Raw genomic sequence first — 25,259 nt, forward strand, 5'->3', positions numbered from 1 at the left:
TCCTCTAGTCACAGGACTGCAGGATAATTACAGGAAGTATTTAGAGCAGATCCTAACACATGGTAAAGTACTAAAGATGATATGTTCCTTTTACCATCACTGCTATAAATAGAATCGATGGGCTATGGCAGTGGTGTATGGAAGCTAATCATTTTGTGACATCTGCTGTTATCAGACGTTGCTTCTATTTCTGCATTTTGTATGTTCCCTTCTGGCCTCTGCTCTTGGGATAACTGGAGAAAGCATATTCCTTTGAGCTCACTGCTCAGACTTTGTTTAACCTGTAGGCACTTCCCTTAAGCTGTCCACCTGAATAATATATGTCCCATTGGCTTCCAAGGCCGATTCCCCAGCTCCGGAGGCAGGCAGGCTCCGAAGGTCTGGCAGGATTTCCAGCCACACCCCTCAGGGTAAGGAAAATGCTACAGGTTCTCGGCATCATACACAACTTCTGGGGGATGCAGAAGCCACAGGTGGTGGAAGGTGTGAAGGGAGAAAAGAAGCCCAGGAGCACAGGCGGAGACCAGATTGTACGTACGCAGGTGTCCCCCATCCCATCCCCCGTGGGGGCAGCGGAAGACCATCAGTGATGTCTGATGCTCCACTTCGATCGACAAGGCATGCCCCTTGATATTTTTAGGAAATTTGAAATATATGAAATAAAGGAAGTAGCTCCCGTAAAGCGTATTTGCTTTCCCACTCCACACCCTTTCCCACCCTCCCTAACCCAGTACTTCCATCCCCCTGTGGGGAGGTAGCTCTCTCCATCCCCACATCCACCTTGGTCAACTCACCAGCATGGGGTTTAGAGGAAGGCAGATTGAATTTTGAACCTTGATCTTGACTCACCCAAGCTGTGTGACCTTGGACAAGTTTCTGAACCTCTCTGAGCTTCCATTTCTCTAGGGGAAAAATGACAAAGTCTTCACTGACTGGTTGGGAAGATGCAGAGGGATCCCCGGTGGAGCACTAGGCCGCTAGCTCCACACTCCCAGCTCCCTCCCCCTTACCCCCAGCTCCCCCCTACCCCGTCTGTCCCGTCACCTCCATTTCTATCATATAGAATTCTCAGCTCTCTCAAAAGCAAGTGCCATATGATTTCACTTATATGTGAAATATAAAGAGCAAAATAACCAAACAAAATAGAAACAGACCCATAAATACAGAGAACAGACTGGCGGTTGCCAGAAGGGAAGGGGTTGAGGGGATGGGTGAAAACGTAAAGGGATCGAGAAGTACATATTGGTCGTTGCAAAACAGTCGTGGGGAAGTAAATTATAGCATAGGAAATACAGTCAATAATATTGTAATAAGTATGTATGGTACCAGGTGCATATTGGAAATATCGGAGAAAAATACTTTATAAAGTATATGATTGTTTAGCCACTATGCTGTATGCCCGAAGCTAATACAAAATAATATTGAATGTAAACTATCACTGAAAAATTAAATTAAAATAAGCATTTTTTTAAGAATAATTTTTAGCCCTGGCCGGTTTGGCTCAGTGGTTGGAGCGTCGGCCTGCGGTCCCGAGACCCGGGTTCGGTTCCTGCTAGGGGCATGTACCTCGGTTGCAGTTTGTCCCCGGCCCTGGTTGGGTCGGGCAGGTGGCAAACACTCGATGTGTCCCTTTCGCATCAATGTTTCTCTCTCTTTCTCTCTCTCTCTCTCTCCCTCTCTCTCTCTCTCCTTCCCACTCTACCTGAACAAAAAACAAAAATATGTCCTCGGGTAAGGATAAAAAATTTTAAAAAGAACAATTTTCAGCTTTCTCATAGGTTTTTCTCTGCTGCCTTCACAACTGTGCCCTGAATATAATCAGGGTAGGTGTTACTGTTCTCTTATTGAGACAACAGTAGCCAATTTATTGAACCCTCTGAGCTGCATGGGGGGGGGGGGGGGGCAAGAAATAACTTTATTTTGCTAGGTGATGACATTGGCTTTGATAAACCTCCCTTACCCTGGTTTGCACAGCCCATGACAAAACCATGGCAGATTCCTTAACTTCCTGGTCATTTTAATTTATTCAAATCTGTCTAAAATAAAACTCCAGTCTCAGGAAGCCTCCCTCCCTCCAGCACCAGGCCAGCAAAGAGCCGAAGGGCTTGAAGTGTACAAGGTCTGCTCTGCTCCTTGGCTGCTCCCAAGTCCTCACCTCGGTGTGGCTTGGTCTCAACCAGTGACTGTCTCGTACCCCCCTCACTTACCTCTGCTGGAGACGGAGGGTCTGCTTCCAAATAAGTGCTGTGCCCCAGGGTTCATGACTTCGGGCTCCTGTATCCGCCAGGATGTGCTAGGTTATGGTACGGTAACAAACTCCACAATAACTCAGGAGCACCTCCTTCTTCCTGCTTCTTCAACAGACCCAACTTCTCTGGCAGGTTTGGCTGTAAGGCAGAGGGAAAGAGACAGGAGAACAGTCTCTGCTGGCCGTGTCCCCTCGCTGGCCCCAGTGGGCTTCTCTAGAGGTGCCCTGCAGGGCCTCCCCTCTGTGTGCTACCTGGGGTGGAGAGCTGGCCTCGCACGGCCACAGTCAACTTCAAATGAGCAACAAGGTACATTCCCATGACGTACCAGGAAAGTGGGGAGAACAGCATTGTGTTGTGTACACACAACATATACCCAGCGTAATGGTTTCAAAGACTAGCCATCTCTTTAGTTGAAGGTTCTGTGGGTTGATCATTTGAGTGGGACCCAGCTAGATAGTTCTTCGGGTCTTGTCTAGACTCCGTCAGTCCTCACAGGGAAGCAAGTGCTTCTGGGGTCTCAGTGGATTGGACCATGTGTCTCATATCATCCTTCAGGCTCAGTTGGGTTTGTCATACGGCAGTTTGGCACATCTCCAAGAGGGATGACAGAAGCATGCAAGGCACCTTGCAGTCTGGGCTTGGAACCGGCTTACAGTCACTTCTGCCACTTGCTATTGATCAAATTCTCCAAACCAACAAGATTCAAGGAGTGGGGAAACATGCACCGCCTTTGATGGAGGAGCTGGAAAGTCACAGTGCAGAGGGGAACGGGAAAGGGGAAGGTAGAGAACTGTGGCATTTTTGAAGTCTACCCGCCAGCACTAAAGATCACATCTTCCTGATCTTTTTCGGGAGAAGATGAGGGGTTGGTGCAGAAGTGGCTAGGCGTGGCAGGCCCGATCAACCACCTTCTGTGCCTGTCGGGTGTTTGACCACACTTGATGCAGGCCTTTATTAGAGTGATGTGCTTAGCACCTTTTGTCTGCAGCTGTAGGCCATGGCCATTCATTTCAGTCAATAGGCCAAGTCCCCATGGATATTCAATTACAAAAGGAACCATCTTAAAGGCAAAGTGACCTATTACAGGTCAGGTAGCTATTAAGTGGTTCATTTCTTTTATCTAGGCAGAGGGAAAACTGTGTGCTAGGGGCTGGTGATAAAAATGCATAGTAAATACCAGAGACTTTTAAAAGGCCACTGCTGTCATTTGGGATCCGGAATTTGCCAGTCGCTGGAGCCCATGACAATGAGCTTTTCTTTAAATTAAAGAACAAAGGAAACTTCATAAAGGATTTTAAATGCTGTGTTTCCAAAAGATCCTTTCAGCTCCAATGCGAGGACTGGACTGGAGGTTCGGACTGGGCCAAACCCAGACTTTTGGAAGTTAGAACTTTTCTAAGCCTCTTCATGAGTCCCAAAGGCAAAGGGGAAAGAGTCTAGTTTGCCAAATGGGCAAAAACAAGCAGGGCAAGGGAAAGAGCAGAGAATGTCAAATAGATAATTCCATGTTGTGTCCTCCTCAGACACACACACATATGCACAGACACACATACACACGCATGCACACACATACACACGCATGCACAGACACACACATACGCATGCACACACATATACACACACATGCACACATGCACACATACACATGCATGCACAGACACACACATATACGGATGCACACGCACACACATATACACACACATACACACATACACATACACACATGCACATGCACACACACGTTACTTATCCATATGCTTCAGACCCAAGCAGGCCTGAGAGTTTCTGGTCTGTATTCCCTGGATAACTTAGCCAGATTGATTCTGAGTCTGACAGTCGCTTTGCTGTGTAAAGAGACAAACGGCTGCTAAGTGACCAGGAGAGAGAAAGGCCAGCAGAGGCCCTGGCATTACACACCCGGCCTTTGAGCCCAAGAGTGTGTACATGTAATAATTCCATGATTCAAATTCGAAAGGCAAATGGTGTTCAAACCCAATGTCGTGGGGCATTTTGACAGCACACTGGAGGGCCCTCAAGGAGGCAGGGAGGAGGGACAGGAGCAGAAGCTAAGGCAACACAGAACTTCTTTCTGTAGTCTGGCTGCCGAGCTCCCTCCAGCACAGGGACGTCATGAGCCTCGGGGGGCCGAGGGAGTCAGGGGGACCAGAGCAGTGCATGGAGCGGCCACCACCCCAGCATGAGTCTGCACGATCGATCGTAAGAGCGTCTGTTCTGTCGTTGCATTGCAGCTCCAGAAACTAAAACGATCACTTTCTTTCAAGACCAAGAGTCTACGGAGCAAAAGTGCTGACAACTTCTTCCAGCGAACGAACAGCGACGTGAAGCTGCAAGGGGACAAGCTGGCTGAGGTCAGCCCCAGCTCCAGCCCACTCCCCGCCCCAGGGAGCCTGACGTCCACACCCACCAGGGCTGGCCTGCACCCCGGCGGCAGCAAGGCCCATGGCTTTCAGGAGCACATCTTCAAGAAGCCCACTTTCTGTGACGTCTGCAACCACATGATCGTGGGTAAGTCTTCCCCTGCTGCTTCCTCAGGCCCCAGCCAGAAAGCCAGGGGAGGGTGGTGGAGCATGGGTCCAGGTTCCCGCAGACAGACTGCATCAGAGATGCATGTGAGGGGAGGTTGTTCCGGAGCATCTTGGGGGACAGTGTTGTGAAAAGGTAAGGGAAGCAGGTCGGAACAGCGGGAGAAGTCGGGTTGTGAAATAGTTGTAACAAAACTTTCAGCCTTTCCCCCGGGGAGCACTAACCCTTTATAGTCCCCTTTGCATTGAGGCGGGAGGTCTAGGACTTTGTACCCCTGCACCACCTCTTGGTGAGTATGGGAGGCCCCGAGGAAGGGACATTGAACAACGCAGCTCTGTTTAGCCAAGGGCAGTTAGCGGAGGGGAAACAGTAGGAGGCGGCGGGGTCTAAGTGGGCATCCCAGCATTCCCTGCTGTGTGCACGGGATGTCCATCTGGGGTAGCCTGGGAGGGGACTGTTGCTTGGTGAGTTACAGGTGAATGACCCAGACAGGCAGGTGTGTGTGGGGGGGGGGGTGATTCTAGAACTAGGGGACCTCGGAGAGGTACTGAACCAGGCAGAAAACGTGGTCCAGCCACCATTATAACTCTAGACCTGGAAAGAACTCTCTTGTGGTATCTCGGAGAAATGGTGGTAGCCGGAGGGTCTTAGGGGTTGTACCCAGAAGAAGAGAGTGACCTATACAATGTCCCAGCTAGAAGGAAAACGCATGCCATTCAGAGCCACGGCATGGAGATGCCACAGTTCACCCCCTTCTGCATCCCCCGTGGCAAGATGACCGAACAGGTGGAGGCAAACGTAAAGGGAACGTGGGCGGGACTCGGTGGATTTAAACCAGGGGCTCCAGGAACAGCGGTATATCCTGGTAACTGGCCCGTCACCGCAGAACAAGAGAGAAGAGGGAAGGAGACAGGCGCATGTCTGCTCTCAGGGGTGTGAGGACAGACCCGCCTCATAACCCCACTAGGAGAAGGTAAAGGGCAGAGCCTGGGATCAGGAGAGGAAAATGAGGCTGAAAATCAGAAGATACCAGGCCGATCCAGCTGTGGACTGTCTTCCTGAGACCGTCCTGATACTGCAGACGTGGAACCATTCAAATCCGCAGCCGGAGGCAGGCCTTCCCAGCCGTGGTCCCCGTGCCAGGCCTGCGTGGTGGCTCCTGCGCACCTACAGCCTGGACGCTCCAGCTGCGGGCTTGGCAGTGAATGGTCCCGGGAAGAACACTTATGATCAAGAGTGTTCACTTAAGATGGTCCACCTGGGGGCCAGGGGCCAGCTCCCCTCCCCCTACCCTGACACACAGCCCTCCTCCTGACCCCCCGTTTCCCCTCAGCGCCATTTTCCTGTGGCCCTGGCATCTCTTCTGAGTATGACAGTTGTCTTGGGTCAGACTCCCTAGAAGCAGAGCCTGAGAGGGGATCCAAGTGCACCTAATTGATTGGGGGGGTGCTGTCAGGAGAAGGGAGGGGGGACGTGACAGGGCAGGGAAGGAGCTGAACAAGGGCGTGGTCTCAGCTGAGGTCTCACTCCTGATAAGCAGGGCGCTCTGGCCTGTGAATTGCCAGGTGGTCCTACCCTGGGACCAGCCTCTGTATCCTGGCCTCTCTGGGCTTTGGAGGTGGCGCGTGTGCTGCTGACGGAAATGTTCAGGAGAAGAGGGTAACTTGAGTCATTAGCAACCAGCACATACATTTCCCGCCAACGCGTTAGTGGTTTTTTGCTGTGGTAACAAATGACCACACACTTAGTGGCTTAACAACAACACAGATTTATCACCTTACAGTTCTGGAGGCCAAAAGTCTTCGATGGGTCTCACTGGGCTAAAACCAATGTGTCAGTAGGGTTGGCTTCCTTTCTGGAGACTCTAGGGGAGAAACCTCTTGCCTTTTCCAGCTTCCAGAGGCTGCCACGCCTTGGCCTGTGGCCCCTTCCCACATTCAGTCAGCAATGGCAGGTCACGTCTTTCTCACACTGCCTTTGGTCCTGACTCTCCCTCTTTCCCAAGGACCCTTGTGATTACAGTGGACCCACCTGGGTAAACCAGGCCAATCTTACCATCTCAAGGTCACCTGATGAGCAGCCTTACTTCCACCTGCAGCCTTGATTTTTCCCTGGCCAGGTAACGTAGCATGTTCACCAGTTCTGGGGATTAGGAAGTGATCGTCTCTGGGAGGGCATTCTCTGCCTGTGCACACCCAGGAGAGGGTATCCGGGCAGGGCAGGGTATCCAGGCAGGGCATGGACAGTGTCCACCACAACAACAGAAGAAAACCTCGGCTGATCACAAGACTGGCCTCTGTTGATTCCTTTTCTTCCTGGCTCTGATGCCTGTCCTGCGACTGTTGTATTATATTCCAGCTGATGCATTTGTAACGTGACATAGTGAGAGCCATTTTCACTCAAAGTGGGCAACAAGGTACCTTTGTGTTTGGTGTACAGAATGGGAGAACAATGACCCATGACTATTCCTATGACATAAATGGGCCTTTCCCTTCCCAAATGAAGTGAAATGAGGGAGTGAGGATGGTCGAAAGACCATGAGCATGGAATTAGATGGCTTGGATTTCATCATCGTTCTCCTTGAAGCAAAGGAAGATCTTCAGAGGGGAAACCAAATTAGTTTAACAGAAAGAAAAAAGTGTTTCACTTAATACGCATAAGTGATTGCGAATAATATGCCCAGATAACAAGTAATTAGGCTGTCGTCTACGTAGCAGTGTTGCACAGACACCTTGAGGATTGTCTCTAACGCTGCGCTTCATGTTTTATGAGGGTATGGACCAGCAAGTGAGTGTCTGGAAGAGAGGGATCAGAAAGATGCGTGGCATGTCAACATAAAATTGTGAAGAAACTCGGAGTTTTTTGTGGGAAAGACTGCAGGTGCACAGCTGTGTTTTCACATACCATACTGGAAGAGTCAAGAGGCTCATTCTCTGGCTTTTAGAAGGAGGGGTTGAGAACAAGGGGTAAAGTTAAAAGGCAAATTTCAGCAAGAATCTAACCTTTCAACTGATGCACTCGACCTGTCATTGAACAGCTTGCCTTGTGAGTAGCTTGTGATTCAACTTCTGTCAGGCGTAGGTCATCTCAAAGGTCTTTTCTTACTTAAATACCTGACATCCTTTGAAATGAAAATTCACACGTTTGTTGCTTCCCAATGAAGCCAATGCCTGTCATCATTGAACTTGAACTTGTGGTTTCCAATATGGCCAGGAATTCTGCAGGCAGAATTCTGCAACCCCCTTCACCCTTGACCAAGACCCAGTTAAGGGGTGGGATATTCAAAATGGGGAGCAATGCCAGCCCTTCGTGTGGCCGTGCACACAGGGCTTACCTCATCTTCAGAAAACCGTATCTACTCGCTTTCTCCTTTTTCGTCACTGTTATTCGTGTGCCTCCTTCAGACAGGCCACGTTTAGGATGGGTCAGGGATTCCCACAGTAATGCTGCGTAACAAATACGCGCCAACTCCAGCGCTCAAAGTAGCTTTCTTTTACTCTCACTCAGAAATCTTCAGATCAGTGGGGGTTTGGCTGATCCAGCCTCAGCTCAGTTACTTTGTCTTCTCTCTGTTACTTATTTCTCACTCTTTCCTGAACAGAGGGTTAGCCATATCATGTTCTTCTCAGGGCAAGGACAAGTGGGAGCATACAAAGCTTCTCGAGGCTTTGGATTGGAGGTGACACGTCCCTTCTACTGGCATTCCACCAGGAGAAGGTGGACCAAGCCCATGTCAAGGGGTGAAGAAGTACACTCTGCCTCGGTATCAGGGACTTCAAAGCCACCTGGCCAAGGGCACAGGTACAGGGAGGGGTGAAGAATGGGGTCAATAATACAACCTACCACAGTGCTGAGGATGGCCTCCAGGTTACTACCCTATTTTGTTTGCTAGACTCTGCTAAGTCATGGAGCCACATCACCCTTCAAATTCACTTCTCCACCTAGAATTGATGCCGGGCATCTGACCGTGAGCACGGCCAGGGGGGAGTCACACCATGTTCCATGCTCAGAATATTTAGGCAAGTTGGCCTCCAACATAGTCTTTGTGTCTGCCTCCCTAGCTTCTGAGTCTGACGTATCACTTTCAATTTCCACACACATTTCCACCAGGCCTTTTCAAGGCAGTGCTATTCATAACCCTTAAGTGGGTAATGATGAGTCTCTATTTTAAGTCTCGCTGTGACCAATGTGAAAAGACAAACAGAACAGGTGTATTTTAAAATGAGTAAGGGAAATGAGTTCGCCCCGAGGAACGTCCCCATCATTACCCTAAAGAGGACTCTAGGTAGACCTCAAGCACAGCAAACATGAAGAAAGACTTCATTTTGAAAAATCACAGCAAACATGCCCTATGCTTTGCTCTCACCAGAGTTCAAGTTACATTGTAGCTGCCTCTTTAGCTTAAGGAAAGAAAGAGGGAACAAAAATAGTCAACAAGGCTTGCTGCTCTTTTCAAAGATGAAAACAAAGAAAAGAGTAGGCTCCTTCTGGGAAAGAAGAAAGGGGATGGAGAGGCAGGAGGGAGCGAGGGGAGAGAAAAGGCAAGAGGGGGAGGGGAAGTGAGGGGAAGTCCAGGCTGATACTTGTTCTAACTTCCTGGAATGGTGCAGAGGCCTTCGGAATCGGTGACAATGGAGAACACTTGCTCCCCCACTTCCCCACTTTTTCTTTGCTCTTCAAACCTACCCTCCTGTCTCTACTCCAAGATTTGTGTTTTCAAGCCACGGGTCATCTTTATATTCTAAGTTCTAGGCAAAGACTACCTACTGCTATCCTCTTAGAATGACATTTTAGAAAATAAATCAGGGCAGATGCTTTTCCCTTTCAGTGAGAATACTCAAATCTCATTTCTGCAGTTTCTAGCTGGTAGATATTTGCTAAAAAATAAATAAAAGGAATCTGGCCTTTTCTCTGTCTAGGATTTCTAAGTGGGAATAGACAGTCAGAGTTGAGTTTACAAAGCCTCACACTGGGCTTTGCCCGGTTGCCTGTGCCCTGAAGTGGGAAAGGCTACACATTTGCCACAAAAAAGTGACCAACAAAAGTAGACCTGGAGCCCAGCCTCAGTCCCTGCCCGTCTGTTTATAATGCCCTAGTTCCTTTATTCTGTAACACATTTCCTATTGCCAGCTTCGTCCTTGCCCTTGGACGTGACACCTGAGACTGTTGCTCCCCAACTGACCTGGCTCCCACGCTACTTGGGTTACACAGGCACTGTGGCATGCCTTGCTGCTAATCAAGTCTTGCCTCTAGGACATTGATGTGCTTATGATCCTCCTTAAACTATCCCTTTCCAGAAAACGTGGTCACTGATGCAAGCCAAAGGTGATCAACCCAAGCTTTCTTGAAGACCTGAGAGAAACAGGCATTCAGGTGTGCCTGTCTACCCCGAGGCTGGATGTCCCAGTCTTTGAGTCAACAGGACTCAAGACTCAGTCTTTAGACTAGGAGAATCCTCTTGAACTTGGTTAGATGAATGTACTTCCTCCAACAAACACATCCGCTCTTGCCATCCTTGGGCCTTGGCAATAGGAGTTGAGGGTGAGGGCCTCATCTTCATTATGCATCAACTAAACATATTCCATCTATTGCATTAACTATCTATGATGACTCATTTCAAGAGAGTATTGGGCCCTGGCCTGTTTGGCTCAGCGGTCAGAGCATCGACCTGCGGTCCAGAGAGACCCAGGTTCGGTTCCCGCTAAGGGTGCGTACCTCGGTTGCAGTTTGTCCCCGGCCCTGGTTGGTTGTGCGGTGGCAGCCACTCGATGTGTCCCTTTCATGTCGATGTTTCTCTCTCTCTCTCTCTTCCTCTCCCTCCTTCTATCTGAACAAAAAATGGAAAAATGTCCTCGGGTGAGGATAAAAAAAAGAGAGAGAGAGAGAGGGTACTGGATTTCCTTGTGGTAATCTGTACCTCACTGAAATTTCAAGGCTGAATAAATCAACATGCACTATTAACATAACTAACACAATGCATGAGTCTACTCCATAAATTAAGGAGGTTTTTCCAAGGAACTCCATTCTTCCACTTACAGATACCTTGTTTCCAAAAGTGTTTTTAAGTTAACTAAATGTTTTTAGTTGATGTTCAATTAGAAGACAGCATATTAAATGAGCTCATGTTTTCTATGCAAACATTTAGCTAAGTGGCTGGATTTCATCACCTAAAATTTCATGTTTCCTTATACAGTCAAGGCAGAGTCCCAGGATCATTCACTTCCAAACTTCCCAATAGCAACTCCTGGGGAACTAATAATGCTTTGACTTAGGTAAAAATCCCCAGAGCAGGCTGTGAATGTGGTCTGTTGTGAGGAGAAAAGGAGTCAGAGAAGCAGGAGCATCAGGGGAAGGAGCTAAGCAAGGATGTGGTCTCAGTCGGGACTGGATTCAGCTGGCCCCACCCACGGGGAGCTCGGGAATACAGATCCTATAAACCACTGGTACCACCTCCGTATAGTCCTGTCACTCAGTCACTGGCCATGGCTGCCCCCAGGAGGCAGTGGGGATGTGACATCCCAGGCAGGGAGGACCCTATTTGGCTGAGAACAATTCTCTACAAAAAGGTGGGGAGGGGCACCCAGGAGCCATTAGCAGCCAACAGCACAAGCATGAAAATAAGATCTGGACAAGGCACCAAGAGCATCGCAACCTCTGTAAACATACTCTATCACTATACGATGCAATATGAAAACATCCTCCACCAGGACTGAATTGAAGATGCAGGTGGACCTTTGGAACTGTTGTATGGTAACATGGTATTACCATTATAACGAATACTAGAACATGAAGAAATATTACATCACACTGGGTCCAGGAATGCTCAGCTCTTGTTTGACCATCAGTTTAATTGTTTCCTGACCTATTCTGACCTCATCCAAATGCTCAAAAAAGCCAGATCAACCAAACCTTGAATAGAAAACACACACACACACGCCTAAAAAGACAAAGCAGTGTTCACTCACCAATTAAGCTGTCTCTTGGTGGGAAAGGCCAAACAGAAATCAAAGGGGATATTAAAAAGCAAATGTTAAAGCTGTGTATTCTCAGAATGGAATTAAAACTCTGAAGTGCCATCAATCATTTAACTGGACAGTTGTTTTAGGAGCCCAGCTTAAATAGAAAAACACAAACGCTCTCTAGAAACATTTTATTTAACTTCAAATAGATACTTTCCTTTGAGCCTTGGTATGTGTCTATCTTAAAATGCAGTGCCTAGACTTCAGTGGTTTGTCCAACAGGATTGTTAATCTCTGGGGTTTGAACTGCTTAAAAGTAACTTAACTGCTACTTTTTCACTAGAGGACAAAAAAGCCATGTAATGCCCAGTTCGACAGAAGTCATTTCTTTGTATTCTTTGCTCATCTGGTCCCCTTGGGGGACTCATGTTGATTCCGGGGACTGAATTTAAGTGAAAGGAAGAGACACTGGAGCACAGTCGGGACAAGGAGACGGTGACCTGACCGATGAGCAATGTCTGCCGGAGCTGGCAATGTTTGGCCTGGAGAAGACTTGGGGGAATGTGATCACTGTCATCGAATAGCTGCAGAGATCTTGTCTGGAAGAGGGATTAGACTCACCCAGGGTCCCGAGTGCAGTGATGGATGGTCCAGTGAGGCAGAGCTCCAGACTACCAGGAAGAGCTTCGAAAGGTAATTGCAGAAATAGGCACCATACACTGGGGGAGAGGAGATTGTGCACGGTGAAATATATGCTTAGAAAATGCTGTCCACTGTACTCCCTTTGGCTATTCTTAGCACACTAGCATTTTGAAGTCCTTTTATCCTGCAAACTACCAAGTGTTATCAGTGGAGAACAGAGGCAGTGGAGCAAATGGATTATAACTGAAGAGTTTACCCTCCTAACATCCACTTTTCCCTAATTCTTTCTGACTGCTATTGAACACTGTTTGGCATGCATCTCTGTAATGTGCACAATTCAGAGAGCCTCTCCGAAGCCTGCAAAAGCAAATCCATTCAAGAGTTATTAAGACTTCAGTTCAGGCCCAGTGTTCTCAGAAAACATCGTACCCAGCGTGGTTCAACTAAAGGGACACAAAATACTTTTAAGCTAGCATCTTCTATTAGTTTCCTGAAACTGTATGCCTGCTGCCAAGTACTGTTTATTTTAAGAAATCTCTCACCGAAAATCACCTAAATGAAAAAGCAAACCACATTCCTTCCAGCAAACACGGAGCAGAAGCGGATGTTGTTGGCTGGCCCTAAGGAAGGAGGTGTCTGGGACTCTCACACTGACATGCAATACCTGTTAGGGGTCAGCGCTGTGCTCTGGGGCATCAATGGGACCCGCGGGTCCTCACTTGGAAAATATAAAAATCCTTGACCTGCCACCAAAAGAGCAGACAGGATGACGGGGGAGGTGAAGTGGACTGCCCGTGGTACCGTATTTCTCATCCCTCCCCCTCGGACTCCCCACTCCCTGTGGAAGGTCCTAATATTGTGTCCTGTGTCCTGGCGCCTGGCTGCTCCTTCTGGATCACCTGGAGTGCCCTTCCTTCCTGCCCCTCTCCATCCATTCCAGTCTCCCCTTGATCAAGACCCAGTGAAAATGCTCTGGCCAGGTCCTGGCTGACCACTTATTTTCTCTAAATTTGCATGTCATTCCCCAAACAGACTAGACTTCGGTAAGCTTCTTGAACACATGGCCAGGTCTGCTCTGGCCGGTTTTGCTCAGCGGTTAGAGCGTCGGTCTGCGGACCAGAGAGTCCCGGGTTCGGTTCCCACTAAGGGCACGTACCTCGGTTGTGGTTTGTCCCTGGCCCCGGTTGGGGCCGTGTGGGTGGAAATCAATGTGTCTCTCTCACATCGATGTTTCTCTCTCTCTCTCTTCCACCTCTGTCCCTCCCGCTCTATCTGAAGATAAATGGAAAAAAAAAAAAAAAAAGACACGGCCAGGTCTGATTCATGTGCCTACAGCTCACACCTGGCAACCAGACGGCATTTTAAAAATAGTAATTAATGAGCAGGGGGAAATAGTCTGCCTTCAAATACGAACCAACACAAATCTAAGTGAATTTAAATCAAGAGAGAAGAAACCAAGGGAAAATCTCTAATCCTTCTGGAAGTCACTCCCACGTGTCTCAAGGCTCCAGCTGCCCCAGAGGAAGCTGGACACAGAGGCGCTATCTTCTCACCTGTCATCTTTCTCTTTATTTCTCCTTTGTGCTGCATGTTTTAATGCAAAGTTACTCAGTGCACTAAGGGCCATTGCAGAAATATCTTCATTGGCAATTATATCCACATGCAAATGAAATGACATTCTATCCCGTTTAATACTTTTGTCATGAATTCCACTGTTAAATAACACTTCCACCTTAGCTTGTTTTTTTCTATTTGCCTGATGTGCCTTTATCTACCCTTTAACTTTAAACCTTTTTGTCATGTTAGCTAACTGCTTCTTTGGAAAATATTTAATTGGATTTTAGGTTGCTTTTTTCCCCCCAGCCTGAATTTTTATTCTTAAACAGAAGAGATTTATGGATTTGTGTTCATTGGTATGAGTGGAATCATTGGCTTTTCTTCTGTCTGTTACTATATGATTTTTATTTTGTGTTTTCTGTTTCCTTCGTGTGTGTGTGTGTGTGTGTGTGTTAACCATGTGTGGTTTATATGTTCTTTACTTTTATAACTTTCTGTGCTTTGAAAGATATTTTTTTCCTCCTAGTGATTACCTCTAAGGTTTTCAAAAAACACTTTATTCTACATTTCTCAAGTTACTGAAAAGTAAAAACAAATATGGTATTTTGATTGCCCTGTTATTCCAGATAGGCTCACCAAACTTTTAATCCCAACGTCCATCCCACCAGCAACAGTATTTCTACTTATTGCTTTTGCAAATTAAATATAGCACGGTTATCAATCCAGATTTTTATTGTTATCCCAATGACTCCCAATGACTTTTGAGAATAAATCTTCAGATAGATGTACATTTTATAACAAGATTTAAACATCTATGTAGACATTCTTAGTTTTAACTGATTTCAACATTTCCCACCAGTTCAACTGTTACAGAACATCTCTGACTTGAGCCCTGACTGTTGCTTTGTCTCATTCAGTACATACGTGAGTCCTGTTCGTCAAGAAGGGAACAGGAGCACCAGCGGCGTGGTCCGCTCCACAGGCCACCTGCTTGGCTCCCGGACCTCGCAGGCTGGGACTGCCTGGCGACGAGTCCGAGCCCGCTTGCCGCCTCTGCCCAGTGTCCCTCCGCCGTGGTCTGTGCCCCCACCCCCGCTCCGCTCTTACAGCGGCTAGTGCGCTCTCTGCCCTTCTGAATGAGTCCGTGACATCCCAAGATCTGGGAGCTGCTGCCTTGGGACAGGAATTAAATCATCTGTAGTCATCTCTGCCCTCATTTCTACCTCTAATCTGGATTTTGATCGTGAAATTGTATTTTTTGCTTCTCTGTGTTCCCCATATATTCTTTCAGGTTTTTTAAAAATAATTCTCCCTGCCCAGGGGGTGTGGCTCAGGGGATTGAGCAAGGTCCCATGGACTGAGAGGTCCCCATTCGATTCCGGTCAGGGCACCTGCCGGCGTTGTGGGCTCGACCCCCAGTAGGGGGCGTGAAGGAGGCAGCTGATCGATGTTTCTCTCTCACATCAATGTTTCTATCTCTCTCTTCCTTCCTCTCTCTCTAAAAAAAAAAGTTAAAAACATAATTCTTCCTTTGACTTCTTTATCGTAATAGTTCTCTGGTATTTTGTTGTCAACAAAAAAAACAGATGCTGTCAGTAATTGTCTTTTATTTAACATAATTAAACAAACTGTCTCCTCTGCTGGCCTGCTGCCAGGAGTACAGGACGGGTTATGGGTGCAGTCACACCGACCAGGCAGATGGCAGATGTGACCGCGTCAGCCCCGGAGGGCGGAGGCTGCAGCATCCCCAGCACCGGGCCGGCAGCACCAGGAATGGTTATTCGGTGTGAATTTGTTCAGTGAGTGAATGAATAACTCAGTGGGTGCTCCACCAAGGAGGGACATTGTCAGAATCAGGGTTCGCATTGTTTTTATTAAACACATAGCAAAATAATCAGGATGAAGCGGGTAGAAGTTGAGATCATCTCAATGACCAATTATCCATCAAACACTGAGCACCAGCCGTGTGCCAGGCCCTGGGTTGATATCCAACATCTTCATCAATTCAAATGAGGAGAGGTTGCAAAGGAAAAGGGAAGAGAAGTTATCTAGAAGCTGGGAGAAGTGGGAAGGAGCTCCGGTCACTTTAAGCTGAGACCTAAGAGGCCTCCCTCCAGGACAGACTCTGCAGACTCCAGATCAGGATGCTCTCACTGACCTTCTCCAAAGCCATGCTGTCCCGCTACCTCATTAAGGTAGGTGGTCAGACCGGGATGTCCTGAACCCCATTTGGGGACCAGTTTGGGGAAGTCAGGAAGCCAGAGGAACTGTTAAAGTCTAGTTAGTCTCAATGATGTTGGTCATACTTCCACATATGTTCCTAATTCTGTTTTCCTCAATGTACACACATGCTAACACCGGGAAGACACTGCCTCTTGCCTCCACCCCATCATTAAACACTTCATGACTATTAAGAATAAGAAAGGGTCCCAGCTGGTGTGGCTCAGTGGTTGAGCATCAACTCATGCACCAAGAGGTCACCAGTTTGATTTCCAGTCAGGGCACATGCCCAGCTTGTGGGCCTGATCCCCAGTGGGGGGCATGCAGGAGGCGGCCAATCGATGTCTTACCTCATCGATATTTTTATCTCCCTCTCCCTTCCTCACTCTCTAAAAATCAATAAAGAAATTAAAAAAAAAAAAGAATAAGAAATGGACCAAGTGGTGAAAAGAGAATCTTTGTATGTGTGCAACTTTCCAGAAAATAAAAATTTTCCAAGTTGCCAGCCACTGCCGCTATCTTATCAATGTAAGGAAGAAAATGTGCGACTTCATTCCTGTGAACTGTTTATTTTACGAGTAATTGATTGAAGACTTTAATGGTCAAACATGGGAAAAATCATTTTTTAAAAGTCAGCTAAAGGAAAGAGATTGTCCCTCTTAAATTATAGATCATGATGTTTGCAAGCGCTTTGGTGATTTCCTGAATCATGACATAGAGGGGCTCTTTCAGAAAAATTATGTGTTTTGGGTGCCCCAAAGAAGAAGTTTGTATTTTAAGAGCCTCAGCAGAAAGAAATGTCAAAATAGGAAAGTATTTTTGCTGCGTACGAGTGGAGGTCATGATAATTTAAGGTGGTCTTTTGTTAAATTTTTAGTCATTCCCTATAGGTCACTAGCTTGGTGCTGTTTAGTAATATCATAGCAAAGATATACTGAATATATATACATATATATATATAGTTCCACATTCTCCCAACTTCTTGTGCTTCATTTATTTTCTCCTTGTCTACCAAGAAATAAAAATGGTGACTAGGCAGAAAGAAAGGAGAAATCATTCAAGATGGAGCTTGGGGACAGAACGTAGACACTATTGTGAATCCTGGATACACTTGGAGAGTTTTCTAAACATGAAGCTGCAAAGCCTTTTTGTGACTGTGCTATTGTTGCTTCATGTCTTCCTGCTTGAGGTTCAGACCAAGCCATGCCAGACAAATGTAGGTAGACTTCCTGTCTTTGGACCCATGAGCAGATCCATGGTGGAAGGTAGGGATCTATAGGAATAGGCCATCTCCTCTTATAAACACAGGGAGATAAGACCTGTGAATCCTGCACTTCCATTCAGCTGCCATAACAGGGAATGTTCCACTGACCTACTTTAGGATGACCATCTTGCTTGTGCAGCCAAGATGGACACCACATCATAAAATGACAGAACTGGGCCAGTAGTAGAAAATGGGACATCCCTCTATATGTGTCTGAGGCTCAAAGGGGAGTGTGTGTGCCGATGGGAGACACCTGTACATTGTGACCCGGCCATTAGAGAAAGAGCATGGAGGCAAGAGAAATACATGGTTAAGTCCTACTAAAGCACTTTCTTTGTAGCTTGTCAACACCGCCTGGTTGCACAACCAGGAAAACAAGCATAGATTATTTTTTAACATGCTAGGTTTACCTGGGAAAAACATAAAAGCCTATAGCTACCCTGGGCTCCCTACTTCAGCAACATAACAACAAACAAGTTCATGAGTACACACACTCATACATGTGTGTACATGGGCACACCAAACACACACACACTCCTGTACCCCCCTTTCAACACGCAGGAAGTGTTCCATTGGCAAAGCAGAACCATGCTTTAAAGAATTCACGTCCACTCCAGCCTGTGCCGGATCCCTTGCGATCTAAGATCCAAGCACTATCTTCACCCTGTCCATAATGCCCTCGAGAGAAATAACAAGTCGCAGAGCATTAAAACTGAGGAGGGACAATGAACCAACCTGACTCTGCAACCTCGGCTGCAGTTCGGTCCCTGGCCCTTGTTGGGGTTGTGTGGGAGGCAACCAGTCTCTCTCTCTCTCTCTCTCTCTCTCTCTCTCTCTCTTTTGCTCTCGCTCTCGCTCTCCCTCCCACTCTATCTGAAGTTAAATGGAAAAAATATCCTTGGGTGAGGATTTAAAAAAAGAAAAACAGTAGTGTTCAGTTAGTGGTAACAAAGCTCTTTGCTTCTGCCCATCTTCCTGTCCTGCTGTGGGCCTGCCCTCTCTCCCAAGGTCTAGCCTCTCACGTCAACTGCCAGAACTTTGGTGCCAAGATACCTTGTCAATGCCAAAATCCATAAACGTGTCCACAGTGAAACACAGCATCTTCTTCCCCCATACAACCTGCCACTTCATTGATGTCCTCTCCTGCCGGGGCAGATGGCACCTGGCCAGAACCTCCAGTCCATCTTGGACTCCTCCCTCCCCCTCTCTCCAGAAAGACCAGAGAGAAACTGTTGATTCTACTCCTGTGATTTCTCTGTGTCAGGCTCTCCTCTCTCCCCTACTGCTCCCTCCCCAGTCCAGGCTTCAACACATCTTACATGTGCTGCTTCAAGAACTTCCTAAATGTACTTTCTGTCCATCTCCACCTTCTCATCCACTGTACACACGCTGCCAAACCTCTTCTGAAAGCAAACAGACGTGGAATTACTGCTCTGCTCAGGAATGCATGCACTACTTCATTGCCTAAAGAATTGCTTATTCTCTAACCTCTAGTAGCTGACAAAGGTGAAGAAGTAACGGCTTTGTTCCTTCTGGTTTGTACATGGTGAAGCTTTGTTCACTACCCTTGACCGTCATCATGGATAGCACTGGTGAGCATCTAAAAGTGGGTCATTACAAACAAATTCAAAATTCAGACCTGCAACAGGGATCCTGGAGTGGTACAACAGGGGTCAGAGGTGGATACTTGCATTCCAGCTCTGTGCTTAGTAGACCAACTGACCTTGGAAAACTAATTTACTTCTCTTAGATGCCTGAGCCTTCCAAAGAACACTGAAAGGAACAATACCTAATTCATGGAATTTCTGACAAAGTTACATACATGAAGGTTCTTTGTGATCTATAAAACTTAAGAACTGTTCACTATTATTAAAGCTATCTTTATTCATGAAAGGCTGATACTAATAGTATGCCAAATTTCTAGAAAAGCATGTTGGGGATGGAGAGAAGGGGTAGTGTATAGATTGGCCAATTCATTCTTGAGAGACATGAGGATAAATACAAATTCTTGAGCCTTAAGCTAGAAGAATCATTGTGAAGAAAGTCAATGAGACTGTGAAAACTGCAGACCTCAGAGAAAAGAAGGCAGAACACAGAGATTATTAATACCAGGGTCAGGGGTGTCAAGTCCAGATATTTCCCAGATGGTCATGAGAAAGTGATCATCCCGAAGGACATCTCCTCTCAGAATTTTAAGCCAAACACATAGAACAGAAGAAAAGTTTGGCGGCCATGATATAACCATGTGAACTGATGACCCAGGGGGTAAAGGCTGTGGGCTCCAAACTCAAATCTCTGAGCCAACCCTACTCCTGTTGCTATTTTTAAAGTTCAGTGCGGGTGAGGGGCGGGGGAAGTAGGGAGAGTTTTTCCACTAGTAGTCAGGAACCGAAATAGGAAAGATCAACAGAGGCATTTATAAACAATGAATGCCATTAATATTTTTAAGCTAAGAAGGGTTGGAAACGTTGTAGTGGAGCAAGGAGTGGGGACTATTAGGCAGGGAAAGATGGCCCAGGGGTCTTCACAATTTTTAATGGTCCTTTCTGCTTGCTTGATGGCATTTCAATTCACTGGTGAATTACTGCATTACTGAATTTCCCGGAAAACTTGGAAACCATCTTGTTCAGTTGAAGTCATAGTAGGGGGGAGATAGAATGGGTTATTTTTAATTAAGGTTCCATGACTAGAGTTCAAGTGTAATGGAAAATATGTTCCCCCTTTTTCCCCTTTAGCAGAAAATGTTCTCACTCTCAAGTGGTAAAGTTTGGGAGCAGTGTACTTTGTATTGCTCTCATCCCAAGCTCCAGCTCTTTGTAGTACATCACCATGAGGACAGAGACAGGTAATCTAGGGCTCCTTTTAGGGTGGTGAGAACAGGACACTGTAAACCCTGGTATGAGTCATGTCTGCTTACCTCCCCAGCATGGTGCAATGAGATGGCCATTAGCCCAAGAGACTGGACACTAGTATTTTAATATCAGCTCTGCCGTGGAGGAGCAGTGTAATGTTTGTCAAAGCTCTTTGCTTCTCTGAGCCTCAGTTTCTTCATCTGTAAAATGAGAAGGCTGCCTGAATCTGGTGGCTCCACTACTTGCCTTGGGTCTAAAACAGTATTTAAGAAGAGTTCTGGGCCATTTCATTCCTTCATCCTCGATTTCCAAATGTGATGGATCAAAGGTCTGGTACCTTGGTGCGACCAGAAAAGATTTCAGTCAAACCTAGTTGATTGAGGGGAAGAAATACATCAGCAAAGAACACCAGCCAGAGATGGAATGTCCAGTGTGGATTAAGTCAGACCTGCTCTGTAATTCCACCACTATCACTGACCAACTAAATAATCCTGGATAAATTATTTAAACTCTCTGATGCTCAATTTTCCATTTGTTGAATGTGAAATAATAACTAAATTTAAGGAGTCGTTGTGTGAGAGAGAACTCATGGCAAGTTCTAAATTCCTGGTGATCCTGAGCATTAGCTCCTATATTTAGTGGCCCTAATCATGATGGTCCCTCAGTGTTCAACCTCCCAGGAATAAAAATGAGCAGTTCTTTTGTGGTCAAGAAGGAAGAGGGAATTTGTAATCGGGATCCCTGGGTTCAGATCTCATCTTTGTACTCTTTCTCCAGTGGTCTTAGACCATGGACGTCCCTCCTCAAGCTTCAGTTCCCTCAGCTGTAAAAGAGAGCTGGGAATAATTGTTCAACATCCATGTTTCTGAACCAGGAATGATTTTGCCTCCATGTAGGGGTTCAAGACTTAGTGGGGAAAAAAAAGGGGGGGGGAGACAGGACACCCAATAATTAAGTTTGGATTTCAGAAAAACAACCAATAATTTTTTTAGTATAAGTGTGTCATTGGCAGTATTTGGGACACAATTATTTCATGCAATATTTGAGATATTCTTAGACTAAAAAATAATGTGTTATCTTAAAATTTCACTGGACTTCTCTACATTTAATCTAGCAACCTTACCCCTGGGGTCATCTGACAATATCTGGAGATGTTCTGGGTTCTCACAGTTCAGGAGGAGGTACTACTGCTTTGTGGGAGTATTTTGTTGGAGGTACTACTGGCAACCACACTCCAAGGCACAGGACAGCTGCCCCTAAACACACACACACACACACACACACGACAAAGAATTTGTAGGCCCCAAATGTCCACAATGCAGAGGCTGAGAAACTCTGCTCTGAAAACTTGGATTTAAAAACAAAAGTGCTTTGAAATCTCTAAAGCCTTGAAAGCTGTCCATTACATTTTGAAGAAAAACTAAAGAGAAATGGGCACTTTTCCCTTGTCAATCAGAGGCAATTGAGGTGGAACAGCCGTGAAGTCAGCTTGACATTCTGTACAGAACGTCCTCCGAGCAAGTCTGCGGAAGGCCCAGCCTTGAAGGACCTCATTCCAGGAAAGGAAAAGAAGTCGGCTGAGTGCGTCAGCACGCACAGGGCCTGCAGCATCGGGGGGGGGGGGGGGGGGGGTGGCCGGGGCCATGCAGAATGACAGCAGGACGCGGTGTCCAGGACAACACTCTACCCAAGTCCTAGCTCACCGCGGTGGAGATGAGGGGAGTTGCTGCCCCCTTTTTCCTAAGCTGTTGGACGGACCCAACCACAAATTCCCAACATCAGAAACTCCAAAATCAAAACCACCCAAGTGGTTCCTCTCATCTCAACATGACTGTGTAATTCTTCAAAACCGAAAACGCTTTCTTTCAAAAATATGTAGCATCTTATTCCTCATTACAAAAGGAAAATATGTTCTTTCTAGAAAATGAGAAAATACAAATAAACAAAAATGAGAACTAAAATGCATTTATAATGCCACCAACCAGATAGAAATATTATTAATGTCTTGACATATGCCTGGCCAGACTTTTTTACATGCATGTATATGCTTATTTTTAAGGAGAGTTACCTAAATATTTTGTAGTTACCCTGATGTTGACACTTTAATATTTTATTGTGAACATCATGTTATGTCAGTCATTATTAAATAAAAAATTATCTCAGTAGCCAAAAAGTATTTTGTTCATGGATGTACCCAACTTTCATTAACTAATATCTTACTCTGTGATATATTAGTCATTTTCCAGTTCCCAATATTACTTACAAAGCTGTAGTATCTTTGTAGTTAAATCTTTGCAAACAGATTTCATTATTTTCTTAAGACCCAATTCTGAAATTGGAGTTGTTGTGTCAAAGAATTATGCTCATCTTTAAGGTTTTTGATGTATATCCCCAAGGTAACCTAAAAACAATGGTACCATTTTCAGATCCCAGCAGCAGTCTGGGAGCGCCTTCACTGCACATCCAATTACTTATAGCTAGTTTTCATCTTCGTACATTTGATACAAAAAAAAATGGATATCTTGCCATTTTTATTTCCATTTCTTTGATTACTAATTATATCTGCCATTCATTAAATCAGTGATTTTTAACCAATGTGCCACAAGAATTTGTAAAATATGCAATACCTGACTATTTAGTCGGGGGCACTGACCTCATTTCCCTTAGATTGTCAAATAGGAAAAATGATAACAGCCAACACAATAGCTATCAGTGTGAATGAGTCAAAATTATATCTATTTTTTTCTTGTCAGATCGGCAAAAAATATAAGATATTTTTTGGTGTGCCACAGAATTTTAGTAATTAGTTTATGTGTGCCATGAGATTTAAAAAGGTTGAAAAATCACTGCATTGAGTGCTTAGCTTTCAATACCATTTCTTTTATAAGCCATCAGTTTATCTCTTGAACCATATAATTTGGTTTATTTATTTTTTTCCTTTTAATATGTAAGAAATGCTCATAACTCTCATACAATATAGTATAATACCTTTAGTTTTATAAGGCAAACAGTTTCCCCAATTTATCTGCCTTTCAGTTTTGTACTAGTCACTATATTGTTATATAATCAAATTTATCAACATTTTGATATATTGTTTTCTCTCCTAAAATCTTACTTAAGGAGATTTTCTCTACTCAAGAATAAATAGGCTGGTATTTGTATTTTCTTCAATTAACATAATAGTTTCAACTTTTATGTAAATTCCTTAACCCATCCAAATTTTTGTTTAGAATATGCTATGAATTAGGTATCTAATGTTTTCCCCAAATAATTTACCAGGTGACTCACCAATATCTGTTAAATAATTTCTCTTTTCATTTTTGATTTGAAAGTCACTTTTATCAAATATTAAATTCTTAAAGATACTTAAGTATATTTTTAGGTTTTCAATTTACTTTATTGGTTATTTTGCTAGTTCAGCACCAATAGCTCTCTGGTTTAATTATTATCATGGTTTACAATAGATTCTTTTCCAAAAATATTTTGCTATCCTCGAGCATTTACTCTTCAACATTAATTTTAGAATCATTTTGTGAAGTCCCCCACCCAACTCCCATTGAGATTTCAGCTAGAATTTTGGTATATTTACAGAACTATTTGGAGAAAATTGGCATCCTTTCAATGGATTTTTTTCTTATTTAATAATAGTGTGCTGAGTATTAGTAACATCAGACATTTTTGTCTTCTTTCCAACTTAAATAGGCATTCATTCAACAAATATTTATGGGGTATCTCCTCTGGGCCAGGTTTTGCTCTAAGCACTTAGACTGCATCAGTGAACAAACCAGGCAAATATCTTTGCCTTTGTAGAGTTGGCATTTTAGTTGGAGAGACAATGGATGGATGGATGGATGGATGGATGGATGGATGGATGGATGGATGGATGGATGGATGGAGTTTTCTAAGGTGATAGGTGATATGGAACAAAGAACAATGTTAAGCAAGGTGAGAAAGAGCAGAAGTCCCCAGGCAAGGGGAAGGAGGCTGTATTACAAGAGATGGTCAGAGTAAAATCAGATCTGAGCAAGACTTGAAGGTGAGATAACTCTGAGGAAAGAGCATCCAAGTGAAGAAAATAAGTAGAGCAAAGCCTAAGGCAGGCGCATGCTGTGTTTAAGCACCAGCCAGGTAGCCAGCGTCGGCTGCAGCAGAATTAATGAAGAGCAAAGAGGAAGAGAAGGCAGAGATCTTGTGCAACTCTGTTGGTCATTGTAAGGATTTGGGCTTTTATGCTGTAAAGTAACTAGAGGACTTGAATGTAATTGTATTTGCAAAGGGTCGCTCTGGCTGCTATTTGAAGAACAGACTGCTGGGATGGGGGCAAGGATTGAAGCAGAGAAGACAATTAGGAGGCTATTGTTACAGTAATTCAGGTAAGAGATGAAGGTACAGCAGGAAGAATTGAGAACAGTCCAGATTCATGATATATTTTGAAGAAAGTACCCAGCAGGATTTTCTTTTTGTTGTTGTTGTGTGGTTTTTGTTGTTGTTGTTAATCCTCACCTGAGGATATTTTTTCATTGATTTTTTTTTTTAGATAGAGAGAAGGGAGGGAGAGAGAGAGGAAAGAAAGACACATCAATGTAAGAGAGACACATCGATTGGTTGCCTCCCTCACGACCCCGATCAGGACCCGGGGATCAAACCAGAAACCCAGATACATGCCCTTGATCAGAAATCGAACCCACAACTCTTCTGTCTGTGGGAGGACTCTTTAACCGCTGAGCCAAACTGGCCAGGGTCCCAGCAGGACACAGTATTCTACATGTGGGCTGCCTGCAGAACACAGGGATGCCTCTAAGGTTTCTGGTCCGAGGGACTGGAAGCCTCATGTTGCCGTCAATGGAGACGAGGGAACTCTGGGTTGAGTAGGTTCATTCCTATGTTCCTATGTAAGCCGAAACGGAATGAAGTGAGGAGTACCCCACACTTTCCAGAAGTTTGCTTTGTGCCACTTGACTTTAAGAAAGAC

General features: G+C 45.4%; 1 protein-coding gene across 2 annotated transcripts in view; it reads left to right on the forward strand.

Moving 5' to 3' along the window:
- The window catches only part of STAC (SH3 and cysteine rich domain), a 127,562-nt gene that overhangs the window by 43,588 nt on the left and 58,715 nt on the right, over positions 1-25,259 (forward strand). For both annotated transcript variants that reach the window (XM_036267308.1, XM_036267309.1), the window contains exon 2: positions 4,499-4,775. In XM_036267308.1, coding sequence (XP_036123201.1) covers positions 4,499-4,775 — 277 coding nt within the window. The remainder of the gene's footprint in view (positions 1-4,498; positions 4,776-25,259) is intronic.

This window comes from Molossus molossus, unplaced genomic scaffold (genome assembly GCF_014108415.1).
Source record: "Molossus molossus isolate mMolMol1 unplaced genomic scaffold, mMolMol1.p scaffold_m16_p_18, whole genome shotgun sequence".
Lineage (NCBI taxonomy): Eukaryota > Metazoa > Chordata > Mammalia > Chiroptera > Molossidae > Molossus > Molossus molossus.